General features: G+C 43.9%; 1 protein-coding gene across 2 annotated transcripts in view; it reads left to right on the top strand.

The window, feature by feature from the left end:
- The window catches only part of SLC49A4 (solute carrier family 49 member 4), a 73,203-nt gene extending 61,852 nt beyond the window's left edge, over positions 1 to 11,351 (top strand). The window contains exons 8-10 of one of the 2 annotated variants that reach the window (XR_011141958.1): positions 185 to 367; positions 3,519 to 4,641; positions 11,214 to 11,351. Coding sequence is in view for 1 of the 2 variants with exons in the window: in XM_068949060.1 (XP_068805161.1) it covers positions 185 to 367; positions 3,519 to 3,634 (299 nt within the window). In the remaining variant the exon portion in view is untranslated. Of the gene's footprint in view, positions 1 to 184; positions 368 to 3,518 lie in introns of both variants that reach the window. The other variant, XM_068949060.1, reaches the window with a different exon arrangement.
- Positions 11,352 to 14,390: the final 3,039 nt, after the last annotated feature.

Raw genomic sequence — 14,390 nt, forward strand, 5'->3', positions numbered from 1 at the left:
TCCCCCGCCCAAATCAATGCGTATATTCTGCCGAAAACTAGTGGGATGTGATGTACTCTATGACACACGGAGGACGAGAAATAAGTTTATGCATAAGTTACTCAAGAATTAATATTCTTGGCACCTTTGAATGTGGCAAAACAAGTCAATGTGAAATTAATAATTGTTTTTGTTTCCGTTATAGCTACACTGTACACATCCTGTATTTTGCTGGGTATATTCCTGAACAGTAGCGTACCAATATTCTTTGAGCTCTTTGTGGAAACGGTCTACCCTGTTCCAGAAGGAATTACCTGCGGAGTCGTTACCTTTTTGAGTAACATATTTATGGGAGTGCTTTTGTTTTTCCTCACGTTTTACCATACAGGTAAGAAATATGAGCTACTTTGAAAATATAATTCTCCATGAAGACATACTCTTGTCAGTGAGGGGAAGATTTGCGCATAGAATTTCTTGTTAATAATCAAATGTATGAATGCCCCTCTATATCAGCGAGGGAAAAGAATACCTGTTCTTCTCCAGATGCATGCTAATAGCACAATAAAATGCTTTAGTGCAAGATATATAGTCAGATTCCACTTAGAGCTTGCTGTAGCCAGAAACCATCAAGCTACACACTGTCGTCATATTTCTATAAAGGCCTGGGTAATGCTGTGACCATTAGGAATGTTTGTATCTGTGCGCATCCAAAAGCACAATATAGCTCGTTCAGTCTTATGCTTCAGGGTATAAACTTATTGCCCAGGAGGGGCACAAAAGAACTGCCCTGTTCATGCTCAGCACCGTTCGATTGGCTGGGCATGTTGCTGAGGATGAGAGAGGGCATCGTTTTTGGATACTGCTTGGAGATGAAACATTCCTTTAAATAATCTAGTGGCCCTAAAGAGGCAGAAGAGCTTTTTGTTTGATGTTTTCATCAGCTTCTTATAGGGTTCTTTGCAGACTTTTTCTTCTCTCATGCAGTATTGCCTTCCTTGTAACTCCTGATCATAACCTTTGAATTGCTCTTTAATAGATTATAAAACATACTGAGACATACTCTATTATGACTGTAAACTGTAAATAAGAACCAATCCCAATCTCATTTTAAAATAAGTGATCTCTATTGATGCTTTTTGAAGTTACAAATTTTGTTTTAAAATATTGTACCAAGAAGCAAACGTTTATCTAGATTACTGAATTTAAAACAAATGTTTTGCTTTGGAAGCATTAACAATTGATAACTTTCATCAGTGGTAATTGATGAAACTGGTAATTATCATCACTGCATCTAATTCTTACAATAGTGTCTCCCAGCCAAGGGGAGACTGACACATTTTAGAATGAATTGTGTTTAAAATTATGAGGGTTACAGGTGGGGGCAAATTTTCAACATTGTGTTTCTTTCTGACAAGTAATTTTATGCAGGATAATAATTATATTCTAAGTTCTGTCCTGTGAGCGTAAATTGACAGAGATATGAATTTTTGGATATTTCCACTGAACTCCATCATTGTAAAAACTGAATTCTGTCCCTTCTTCAGGCACTGTCACACTTAGTTTTAGCTTTTGAGAGAGTATTGTTTGGTTAATATTAATTGACATGAGCTATATTCATGTGTACTATTATTTGCAACATTTACAGTAGGGCCAAAAAGACTACATGGAATACTTTGGGGATATTTTCAGCATTTTTCAGAGTAACAGTCCAGTGTTCTAAATTGCTTAATAATTGAGTATTGTTACGTTATGCTGTTTTGATGGTCTGACTTCCTTCCCACTGAAAAATTATGGTAGAGTGAACTCATACCCTTATAAATAGGGTGTTTAAGGCCATTTTATTTTACCTCTAGTACTTCTTTCCATAGCAGGTATCAGTAAATGCAGGTGAGGATAAACCTAAAATCAGTATATCCATACACTTGGAATCTTTCCATCTTTCTTGAAGGAGGCGTGGGGGGAGACCAAAGTTGGGCTCAGGATGATCCGTTCTCAGTGGTGCAGTATCACAAATGAGATCAACAGTACAACTGCTTATGTGATCCCTAGAGGTGATCAATGCTAGCTGATGCTGTTCACTACTTTCTAAAAGATTTTTCTTTTATTAAAGTGGATAGAAAGTTAGATAGCCACCTTTCCTTTGATTCAAGTACATCCTCTAATGGCATTTAAGAAGCTTACAGGTAAACCAGAATTTGGTCAAATTCAGCTTGTTCCCTCAGTCTTGCCTTCTAGGCCAAGTAATCTTTTAATAGCTTTAATTCTGATTTCTCTATTTTTCTTCTCAAACTCTGATATATAATGTTCCAATTATGAAGGCTGTGAAGGAGGCAAGCCCTGGAAACTTTCCAGTGCATTGAAGATTTTGATCCAGCTAACTTGATTAAGAATGGGAAATTTAAGCCTTTCAGAAACCTTAGCTTAACCAGGCTAGTGTACTAGCCCTGTATTCTAAGACCAAAAGCTCAGTCTCTGGATATAGTTCCATTCTCCTTTTCTACAGTGAGTTCTAAATGAAAAACAAAAACAAATCAATGTTTGACTTCATGTGATCAATGTGCTACTGTGAAGCAGCAATGCTCTGTCAACTTCTGAAGTACAAAAAGACACGAAGGATTTACAAGTAAAATTTGGCCTTTGGGGATATTTGGGTTAAAGTATGTTTAATCCAATTAAGCAGGAGTGTTGTTTTATATTGAAAATAATAGTGGAACATTTGCTTATTGACTTCTGGGATTACATAGCATAGTCTTCTCCAAGCTAAGAAAGATTTTACTAAGGTTTTAATAAGATTACTACCTAAAAAAATCTGTAAATTGTTTGGGGAAGCGGTATTGTTGAATGTTGCTATTGTCAGGGGGTTGATTTCTTAGGCTTTCTGACTTCTGTCCTTTTCATTGTATGATATATATAGTGCTTTTTTTTTCTTTTAGCAACATGTATTACAGATTTAAGAAAATAGCATAATAATAGAAAAATAGAAAAAGTCTTTGCTACAATTAACTGAAACATTGAGGGAGAGTTTAGATTCTGTAAGATACTGAATAAGAGACCATGTCCAGCAAAAGCGATGCTTCGTCAGTAAATTATGATAGATTAAAAAATATGTATATATGTTATGGTGCACTTGTTTCTGAATAAAATTGCTAAATAGTAATCAAATATCAGGCTATAGAGAGGATTTACTGATTGTGGAACACACACTTTTAAGAGCAGTACGAGGAAAGTGTTCGGAAGTCATTTATTCTCCATTAGTGATGATAGATTCCCCCTCTGCCCATTGACATGCTCAGTAATGAGGATTAACGTTAGCTAGTGGCATTGGTTATATGTGTTTTAGAAGAAACCCCCCAAGAAGTCTCATAAACCATGTTAGCCATTTATCCATTGCAGAGCTGTCATAGTTTTGATAATAACGTAGCAATTTCCTTCAAACCCACCAGCCATGTTTCTACCTTTCGGTGTTTTAAGTTTTGATAGCTTTCAACATGGAGCATGTTCCATAAGTCTGTGATTGAATCTGTTTTCTGTTTTTACAGAGTTTTCCTGGTTCAACTGGTGCCTCCCAGGGTCGTGTTTGCTCAGTCTGCTCCTCATTCTGTGCTTCCGGGAATCCTACGACAGACTCTATCTCGATGTGGTTGTCTCTGTTTGATAACACAGAACTGGTGAAGGTTTAGAAGAGACCCAAAGTCGGTTTTACAGTCTGCACATCTGCCTGGATTTGCACAGCACAGTAGAGGAAAAACAAAGAAATTACAAGACTTAAGAGTGGCTTTATTAGCAAGAACAAAGGAAAGGTGTTTTTTTTTTATGTTCAAGATCACCTTGATTTGCGTTCATTACAGGCAGATAAATGTGGAACTTGAGTGGCGATGAAGATACCTGAAATGCACAAATAGAATATAGCTGATATACAAGTTCTAATGTCAGAACTTGGATCCTTTATTTAAAAGGCTATTCATGTAGCAGTGAAATGTACAATTTTTGTGTATGTATGTGAGTGTGCGCCAACTCAAGGTTGTATTAGGTGTCTGTACACACCGAGGTACCAGTAACCTTTGAGTCTTCTATCAGAATAGGAATAGTGAACAATCTTTAACAAAAGAAAAGAAAAAGTCTTTTAAAAAAAAAAATCTATGTTTTAAATTACTAGTCCTTTATATAACGAATGTCCATTAAATAGTTAAGCTAAAATAATTTGGTGCTTGTACACTACATTTACATTCTAATAAAGTTATTTCTGATATAAGACACTGGTACCAGGGTTTTTAGCCATGCTAAATATCCCAAACAATCCTTGCAGTGTTGGTAGAGGTGTTTAATTATCACCCTGGAGCACGTATGTGGTGAATGATAGCTTTAGCTGCCACTAAAACCTGACTCGCCCAGATAGTAAGCAACCTCTGAAATACCACCATGGTTCTGCGTGTCCTGAGCAGAAGCCATCTGTAGTATCTCAGAAGTTGACTGCAGAGTCACGGTTGGTAAACGTTACTGTTTTAAAGGCCACCACTGTGTTACCCTTTCATCCCCCATCTCCAGTGCTACCTTTTTTTTTTTTTTTTTTTTTTTTTTTTTTGCCGTGAAGACCTGTTTATGCCACTAAATACTGTTGGTGTGGATGTTTGAATCCTGCTGCTTCTCTTCTGATACTCCAAGGTATGCATGTTTTTAGGATTAGTTTACAACTGAGGGTGCCTAAACAATATAGTTTGTTAATCCAAGTCTTGAAAATCAGTTTTCTGAAAAATTTTTCTAGTTAATGAGGTGCCCCAGTGGCGAAATGACAATGAGTTTGACAGTGAGAAATGACTTACTAGCTTTGGCATAACATGGGAAATATAATGCCAACTCTTTTTATCAGTACTAATTTGTGGTCGTTCTCGCCCTTACTTGAACATAAATATTGAATACACTTTGAATAGTTTTTAATTCAATTTTAAACCTGCTAATAATTTCTTAATTATATTCTTATATTTCAGTTCGGCGTCATTCACGGTATTTCCATTTGTGTGTTCTGTGCTTTGTGTTAAGACTTGTGTGTGTGCATATTTTTATTTGTGAATACATAGATATAACTTATATATATTCTATATATATAAGTTATATAAGGGTATGTGATTACATAGGTTTATTTTAAGTAGTCATGACTCTGGGTGGTGGTATGCCACTGGTTGTAGCTAAACAAGTCACTGCTGTGAATGAAGTTGAATGCATACACTGTCAGTGACATGTTTTGTTGGTTTCTTCTCTTTTTCCATGGGGTGAATGCTTTCCTAACGTAGCTATTTTATAGCAAGAAATGCATGCACTTGTTTGAGGACGTTGGTTTGCGGTGAGCTGCTTCAGTAGAAGTTTGAATCAAACACCCTTTGCTCCTATGAGGGGCTCTTCTCTGCCACTTCTGAGTGACACGGTCTTTGTAAACTCGCTCCAATAAACCTGGGCTGAGCGCCACCTTTCAGACGCGTATCTATTCGTTCCATCTTCTCTCCTTTTGCAGAGAGAGTATGTCGTAACTATCTTCAACTCAGGAGTGTGCAGTAAAATAAAATAAGCTGTTCCGTGGCATCTACTTTTATGTTTTCAGAAGAATGGCTGTATTTGCTACAGTCAGGAACAGGAAATTGGCTTAGCTTATTGCCTGTATCAGCCCCTAAAAGATCTTTTCTCTCTTGAAACGGGCTCTTTGTAGACAATAGAACTAACTTATGTTGAGATAACTAAATCGATCTAACCAGCACATTCAAAAGTGCTGGCATCATCCTTTTATCGTTTTTCAGATGAATGGTATTAACTGTCCAACTTCTTTTTACTATGCTTTAGTGTCTGGAAGAGTTTCAGTATCCAGTAGCGGCTCCTACCTATTATCTTCTGCAAACCAGAACGGCTTGCCAAGGGTTTGATTGGAGTGACATTGTCATGGCAGGACTGCAAACTTGGATGGCTCTTCGGAGCTCTACTTCTGCAATTTACTGTAGCTATATTAAGATTAAAATTGCGCAGCTCAGGCACTGTCCTGAGTGACAGAGATTTCCGATCCTTTCACTGTCCTGAGTATTTTAAGATGGAGAAGCACTTGAGGCCATATTCAGACTATCACCTCCTGTTCCTTGTGCCAGAGAGCAGGGAGCAATTCAAAATATTTGTTAGGGCTGCCACATCCAGCCTCTCCTAGAGGGGCGAGCGTCTTTTTAGACCCCCTTAGTTGCTCAGTGCGAATTGCTCGCTGCTCTCCTGAGCTTAGATGCTTTGATAGGAGTTTCTGTGCCTGGGGCACTGTGCTGCATGGTCTGATTATGGCACTCAGTGCCTGTACACCCAAATGCCAAGAGCTGAGAAGTACTCTGCAGTCTGGCCTCAGCCTGAATTTCCAGGAAGTCTGATAGAAACCAGCCTGTGTAAAAACCAAGGGATTGCTCCCAAATTGCTTGAAGTTCTGCAGCAGTAGGGCACTGCTGTATTCCACATGTGCAGTTTTGGGTCTTGAAGATTTTATCAAATTATCAAGTCTTGACTGGGCACAGGAGGTAGGCAGTGCAAATGTACTTTCTGAGATCTCCAAAATAGCTGATCTACATCTTGCAGCAGCAGCATTTTTCTTTGGAGGAGCAGTGCATTTCATGTCAGTACCCTAGCTGAAGCCCATGGGAATATTGCTTGAACAAGAGTTATCAAATTGGTCCGCCCTTGTTCTGTTTTACCACGGCTAAGAGCTTTCAGGAGAATCACACTTTATTGAAAGTGAGAGTTTAAGACCAGAAGGAGAGCTCTAAGCAGTGCTAAGGCACTGTGACCCTAAATTGCTTTTCATCTGGACACCCAGAATAACAATTTTTCCAAGCGCTGCTAGAATATGTCCCTAGAATATGAGTGATTGTGCTGTGTTTTTTGAAAATGCAAGGAAAGGTGCTCTATAGTGACTACGCTCTCTTTAATAGTTGCTCATTTTAAGTGGTTTTATTCTGGGCTGCTCCTCAGGTTTCTGCTTGGCTCAGTAATAACTGCATTCAGCTCCCAGTTCGATGGCTCTTTCTTCTCGCTAGCTCTTGAGCTGTGTTAACTTTCATGCTGCTAATGAGGAAGCTAAGGTTTAGAAGAGCTAGGCTCCGCTTAGGACTGTTTACTGTATCTCTTCGCTGCTTTTAACCATTAATTTCCCACAGTGGTCTTCCGCTCCCTTCATTCAGTGTGTGTGCAGGTACTGTGGAGAAGGACTTTTGAGTTCCCAAGTAGTTCAGTTTTAGATGGGCCAAACATCTATTGAATAAGCATAAAAGTAATGATTTTTAGAAAATCATGCAAGCAGGAGGAAGGTGCAGACGTAAAGGTTTTCACATATTCTTTGTACCATGTATGTGGCCAGATAATCTGTTATAAGAACAGTATAATTTGTCTGAAATTTATAAATTTGGCTCCTACACCCATGGAAGCCAAACTGGTATGTACCGTGCACTGTATATTCAGGTTTGCAGCGTGGCTGAGGTATTGCAAACTATCCGACAGCTCTAAAACGAGCAGGAGTGGGATGTCTTCGGTCTTTGAGTGATTTGGAAAATGCCAGGCTGCATCTGGGTTGGCATTCATAACTTCATGGAGCGATAGGCTGATGGATCAAATAAGGGAAGGAGAGGTTTCTATGGGGCGTTTAAACCCTGAAATACTGGGTCGAGTTGATCAAATCTGTCTAAAACTTGAAGTTGTTTGATGACAGACATGTAAAGTTTTTCTACAGTAACGTTAATTAAACATAGCAAATGAGTGCATAGCCTTACGTTTTAAAAAAATTAAAAAGACATTGATTGATTCATATGCACATGTTGGCTGCTATTAGAAAGGAAAACGCTGTGCAGTGTGTGAGGTTTGACTAAAATATGAATGGGGATTATACAATTTACCCAGTGGATTTAATTGTCCCGTAATGCTATGACAGCAGGGATTTCTTAATTGTTATTCATTTCTTATATTGGGTCACTTGAAAATGTGAATTAGTGTTTGTGGCAAAGATTTTGCAGGGGGTTTTTTATGTTTCATTAGGGATTTTTTTTTTTTGACTGTAAGTATAGATCATTGTAATAATTTGGCAAGATAACTGCTACACTTGTATGAATCTGTATCTTGGTATTTGGTATCAGTTTGTATTCAATATCAGTATCACTATTCTCAGTGTTGTTAAGTGCCAAGCTTTGAGAGTAGCGGATATGATGTGTGTGAGAGAGACTAGGAGGGCATGAAGGAGGGTAAGGAGATAGCAGAAGTCACCGACACGCAATCGCGTAGGGTTAAAAGCTGTCCCCCACTAAGGTGGACAGGAATTTCTGTGTGACCTGCTGTGGCTCTAGGACGTGGATCGCAGAGTCAAGGCTGTGGAGGAGGAGGTGGTGGGCAGGTGACGAAAATAAAGAAAAAAAAATTTGCTTCCTTCTGCTGAGTTTTCAGGCTTACTCCTTGGTGCATATGTGTGTGAGAGAGAGAGCAAAAGTATCAACATACAATTCATTCATTTCTCTGCAGTTATTACTGATAAGACGTTGCTTGTAGGCGGTGTAGCAGTATCTGTCTTGCTCCATCGCGGAGTTTAATTTCAGACGGCCTAGGCCAATTTCAGTGGAGGCAGCAGCCACAGTAACATCGGAAGATGATGTCAATCTGCTTATAATTTTTACAGTTTATGCTTCCAGACGGATGAAACGGTAATAAATAGAGGAGCAAATCTGTCTCTGTCCAGAGTTTTGACAAGCAGAAGCAAAGGCTTGCACGCAGATGCACTGGCTCTGGCTTTTCACTCAGGATCGCGGTACGTCCCAAGCGGAGCGGCTCCCGCAGGCTGCGATCCCCGGCCGCTCGGCCGGCGAGCCCCCGGGCAGGTCCCCGCAAACCCAGCACTGCGGTGGCCTGCTTAGTAACGACAAGTGGTCTCGCAGGAAGTGTTTGCGGCAGGACTGAGGGGAGAAGAGAGCAGTGCAGAGGAGGAGGTGGAAAGGACTGCAGCGAGGATCTCCATGAGACATTATGTTCTTGGGTGTTTGGGTTAGGTGTTTTCTGTGGCTATTTTAAGGGGATCTCATCTTCAGGGATACCTCCTCCCTCTGCCCATCTGTGAAACATCTCGTCTCAGGCCACTCAAAATCCAGGCTCCTAAAGTTAAATCCCTTTTGGAAGTTTTGGCTTTCTGTTTTCTTAAGCTAGGCCTGCACCTTATTCCCAACTCCAGTGTTTGGATGAGCATTTCACCCTCCCCTCCTGCCCCAGTGACGTGGTCTCCTGGCACTTCAGGAAATACATTGCTGAGCTTGTGGGTTAATTGCTGATGCGTCCTTGAGGTGTTTGTTTATTTGGCACAGTCTGACCTAGTAGACCATCTAGGAGAGCGGGTGGAAATTGTCTATCTTCCTGGTGTCTTCCAGCTGCTTTTTCTCAAATACCTTCTTTATGCTGCTTTTGTGGTTAGCACAAGGTGAATGAAGAGTGTTTTGTACTGTCTTAGATGGCTTAAAATCCTTCCTGATGTGCACAGCACATGCAAACTTTCTTGAGGATGAGATTCTTAACTTTGTTTTATGTCTGTGACACCATTTGTGCTGGAACAAATATTGTTTTGGCACTTAGCTTCAAGTGACACATGCAGAAGTACTTTAAAGTCGCTGGTTTTTCGAGGTGTGGCAGACGAGGAACGTGTGACTTGCTCTTTTCAATAAAAGCCTTTTCGTTCATGGTGACTCACACCGCTGGCTTTCCCCATGTGATTTCTTCACTTATATCCAGACAGATTTGTTACGCTCACTTTGTATTGCTACATGAAGAAAATACAATGAGCAAATAGGGTTTTTTGTTTTTCCTTTTTTTTTTTTTTTTTTATGGGGCACTTTTCCACTTCAGGCTCAGGCCACTTCTCTAGCTTTGCTACGTCTGTATGTAAAAGCCAAAAAAACCCCCTGTGTTTTCCGTTGCAGAGGTGATGTGTGGATTTGTGATAAAGCTGGGGCTGGTGGTGAGAGCCTGGGCTCTGCGTTGCTTTATTACAGAGCTGCTAATGCCTTAGGGAAAGGGTGCGTATGTGCGTGGTGCCCCGTTTTCCCCATGGGCAAACGGGGAAGGCTGCGTACCTGTGTGCCTCGCCGAGGCACGGTCACGCCGCGTCCGGGTCTGTGAAGTGCTCCGGGGTCCTTCGAGGGAAGGCTGCTGGGACAGGGCATAGCAAATGTCCTGTTTAGTTGGTGGTGCGTCCTCAGCCTTGAGACTGGTGGGAAACATGGATCCTGATTTTTGCTTTAGCAGATCAGAATAATCCTCACCAATGCGGCATGGGCGGCGCATACTGCACAGATGTAAAACCTCTCCCGGCAGGACAGGTTGGCTCAGCGTTAACGGACTGGTTGGAGGTGGGTGCAGCGTCCCGCAGCCGGGAGCCGGCGGAGAGCGCGGCAAAGCGCCCTTGTGCCGCCGGCGTCTCCGATTTGGCAGGCAGCTGCACCGAGCGGATGTGCAATGGCTTCAGCCGCGTTTCCCCTGCTGGGAGCGGGTTTGGTTATTTAACTGTTGCTTGAATTTATTTTAAAATTCTCACTGCCCTTGGCTGTTACTGTGCGTGTTTTAATTGCCTGTGAGCCTTGCACAGGGCCCTCGTGTTTAAGCAGGTGGTGACTGCGGGTCCCCCCCTCCCCGGGGCCGCACTGGGCAGCATTGGAGGAGAGGCCGAGGCGCCTCGAGCGCGACAGCAGCTCGTTTCGGTTCATGAGTCAGGTTGCCTGCGGTGTCCGCGGCGTCAAACCAACGCAGCAAAACGCCCTGGGCTCGCGCCAAGGCCGCGCGTCTTCTAGCTTTAGTCTCGGGGTTTGACGTAAAAGAGGTTTGACGTAAAAGTGTGTTTTCCAAATTTGGCTACCTGCCCATGTGTGGGATCCTGTAAAAGTACTGATTAAAATCTCTTTTGCCTGCAAAGTTTAACATCTTCAACCGTATATTTTCGAAATCAGTATTTGATAAGGTGGAAAGACTGGCTTAGGGTTGGGGCTTTTTAAAATTATGTGAACTTATAGAAAAATAAGAGGGTTTTATGTGTTGGACTGCATCTTTGTAAACAATCCTCAAACTGTAAGACTGTTCAATTTTACTGGAGTTTATATGCATTTTACTTTTGTAAATTTTTAATGATTTGATAGAATTTTATTTTAGGGCAAATTCTACTTTTTGTATGCAAAACTCTGATGTGATGTATTTTTATTTTCCAGAAAATGATGTTTAAACCATGATATGCCTGTAGACCTAACACATCCTTCGTCTCATTTCGTTGGAAAACTGGAATCTTACCATGGAGCGCGTGCTCCTTGGCCTACTGGGTGTTGCACATTAAAAAGACGACTCATGTCTCTTGCCGTTATTATTCATTAATTGTGAGGGGGGGACAGGGTCACACTGACTCTGGGGTGCCAGCACCCCAGGAGCTGCTTGCTGGGTGGCATCCAGCTCCCGGCTCTGCAGCAACGGAGAGCAACCCCCCTTGTTATTTCATGATACGGCGACAGAGCTGGGCCCTACAATAAAAATTGGGGCTGCGAGTGTAGAGGTGACACCGAGGAGGCTGAGGTTACTGGTGGGCCAGGGAGGTGGGAGTTGAAGAGGAAAGGGCTTCTCGTCGGCTAATGGTAGAGGGGCTGCTGGAGATAGGTGCAAAACGCGTCCTTGCACAATTGTGCTCAGCGAAGAGCAGCGTCTGTCCGTCCGTGGCAGCGCAGCCCTGCGGAGCACCCAGCGGGGACCCTGCCAGCCACAAGACTTGCTTTTCCTCAGCATCGTTTTGCTCACCTGGCTGCTTAAACAGCATGGGGTTGGGACTCACAAATGCATCCCCACCGTCGACTCCCAGTCTCAGCCAGATGGTGATACCTCCTTCCCATCACTTCATGTCGTCTGTCTACCTAAATTGCACCTTTTTTGTGGCCACTTTGTACCGTGTGTGCACACGTGGGATAAAGGGAGCCACCGACTCCACAGGTGTCTCAGCTCTATCGGGGCAGAAATCACAAATCATCCTTTGGGAAAGAGCGGTCTCTCTTGGTCTTTCCCTTTGCCACCTGCCCTTGAGACACGACTTGCTTTCTTTGTCCCTTTAGTCATTTTGTGGGGGTTCTTGGCTCCCTTACGAGATCTTTTTGCCTTTTAGACTCCGATTTCATATCCTGCCTTATCCATGTTCAAGTCTGCGAGTGCTGCAAGCCGCGTGGTTTTGCTGGCTGCTTCCATTACTATTTCAGTTTGCGCTTTCGGAAACGAGAGCCTTAATAACCTCGCTTGTGTTTATTCTTCATTTAATTGAGATAGACTCAACCTGGGATCTCTTGCTCCATGTTTATTTTCTGTGACCAGCTCTTCTATAATGTGTTGACTACTCACTAAAGCAAGTTTAAAATAGCCTCACGTCCCATTAGCGCTCTGGAGAAATCTGTCAACTCTCGGATCGTGGGATATCAGGGCCCCTCTATTCTTAGTAACAGTCACTTTCCAGGCTATATATGGGAGCTTAAGGCTCTTCTAATGATACAATTCCTGGTCATATTTATCTTTCATCGTTTATCTTTTATCAGACATCTCTCCCCATGGAGAAATTAGGGCCCAGGATCCACCTCTGATCCCTAATGTGGTTCTGGGCATCGGCTGACCCTTTTTTGCTCGACCTTCCTCAAAGAGCTTTTTAACCCCGTTTCTCTTTTATCTTTGTTGCTGTTTTAATCTACGATCTCCCTTATAAATGACGCTTTATTTTCTCTTTCCTGATCAGCACCTATCCTCAATGTGGGTCAGTGCCTCCGTCTGTCCGGCCACGGAGCCGGCCCTGCCGGTGCCGCCGCCGAAAGGGAGAGGTTTGTCTCCTCCCGCGCGAGCGGAGGAGCCGCCCGGGGAAGTCACGGCGGGGCTTTTGCCCAGCCAGCAAGGTGCTCGCGCTCGCGGCACCCGCTGGCGTCAGTCGGTGCGTACATTGAATACAACAGGAAAATAATTTCCGCAGAGCTGCTACAAAGAAACGCATGAACAAAATAGGCTGTTGCTAAGAAATGGGAAAACAGCAAACAGCACCGTGGCTGCTGCCAGAGTAATAAAAGTACATCAGCGTTGCGCCTAGTCTCGCATACCGATCTCTTGCTTACGACGGCAAATTAGGCACCGCAGAAATGGGAATAGCTTCTGCTGCGGCCTTTGATGCTTCGCATTGTGAAAATATCAAATGTTTCTGATCGCTGTTCGTTGCGCTGAAAGGGGAGCAGCCGCTCGCTGGCTCCATCGCTTCCAAGACCGCAACGGAAAGGCTGCGGGACGGTTCAAACCCAGCAGAAAGCGGCCGGGTTAGAGGGGTCGAACGCGGCCAGCGGTCGCAGCGGTGCAGGCTGCCTGCCGCTCGGCAGGCTCCACGCTGGCTCCAGCTACACGGAAAATGAGAGCGAGTTTTCGCTTCCAGCTAACGGCCTGTTCACAGCCTCTGAAGTTTGATCCTGAAGAGTCCTCAATCTACGGAAAAGTTCGTTTGAAGTATGATAGCGGTAAGCAACAGCTCAAAAAGGAGAGACCTGCAGTTGGAAGGAGCTTTAAACGTTTGCTAGATACTCAAATTGCTTCAGTTAATTCAGTTCTTCCAGAGATACCCAACGCCGAGGCGACGGACAGCGGGGCCGGCAGCTGCGCGCCGGCGGTGCTTTACGGTCTTTGAAAACTAGCGCAAACTCACCTTACGTGAGCGCGGGTTGGTCAACGTAGGGGCGGTCGCAACAACGGAAGGATCGTAAAACTCTCGGTCGCCCTCTAAATCTTACCTGAAAGCGCAGCCTGGCAAAGCAGGAAAAAGCGCGCGTCCAGCCAGCCGCCACGTCCGCGCGCGGAGAGCCAGCGTTACCCTTTCCCTTCGCCACGCAGCGTTACCTTGGCCCGACTCAGCCGCCTCCTCCCTCAGGAGTTAAAACCTGTGTGCTCTGGGGCGATGGCAGGCGCCTGGACGGGCTGAAGCCCGGCAGAGGGCGGAGGGGCCCGTCCTGGGCCGTGGGCTCACGCGCCGCCCTCGCAGCCCGAGACTCTCCGTTTCTTAGGTGCTGTCCGCTCAGAGAGACCGTTCAACAGACCCTCAAGTGCTGGCGGTGTGGGGGCTCGGGGTTGGTTTTGCAATTTTTTTTCCTCTTGGAAACAGACTCGGACAACACCGAAATCTCCTTTACTACCGAGTCATTCGAGCCTCGGCCTTAAACAGGCGAGACGATAGAGCGCGTCTAGGTGCGAGGAGCTTTACGACCCAGCAACACCGAGCACGTCCCGCCGGTATTTAAACTGGTAGCAAACCAGCAGAAACAGCCCGTGGTGGCGGCGGCGGCGGCTCGCCTCGGGGTGCCCCACGGCAGCCGCCTGCCCCTTCCCGCGGCCCCTCC

Source organism: Struthio camelus, chromosome 6 (assembly GCF_040807025.1).
Source record: "Struthio camelus isolate bStrCam1 chromosome 6, bStrCam1.hap1, whole genome shotgun sequence".
NCBI classification, from domain to species: domain Eukaryota; kingdom Metazoa; phylum Chordata; class Aves; order Struthioniformes; family Struthionidae; genus Struthio; species Struthio camelus.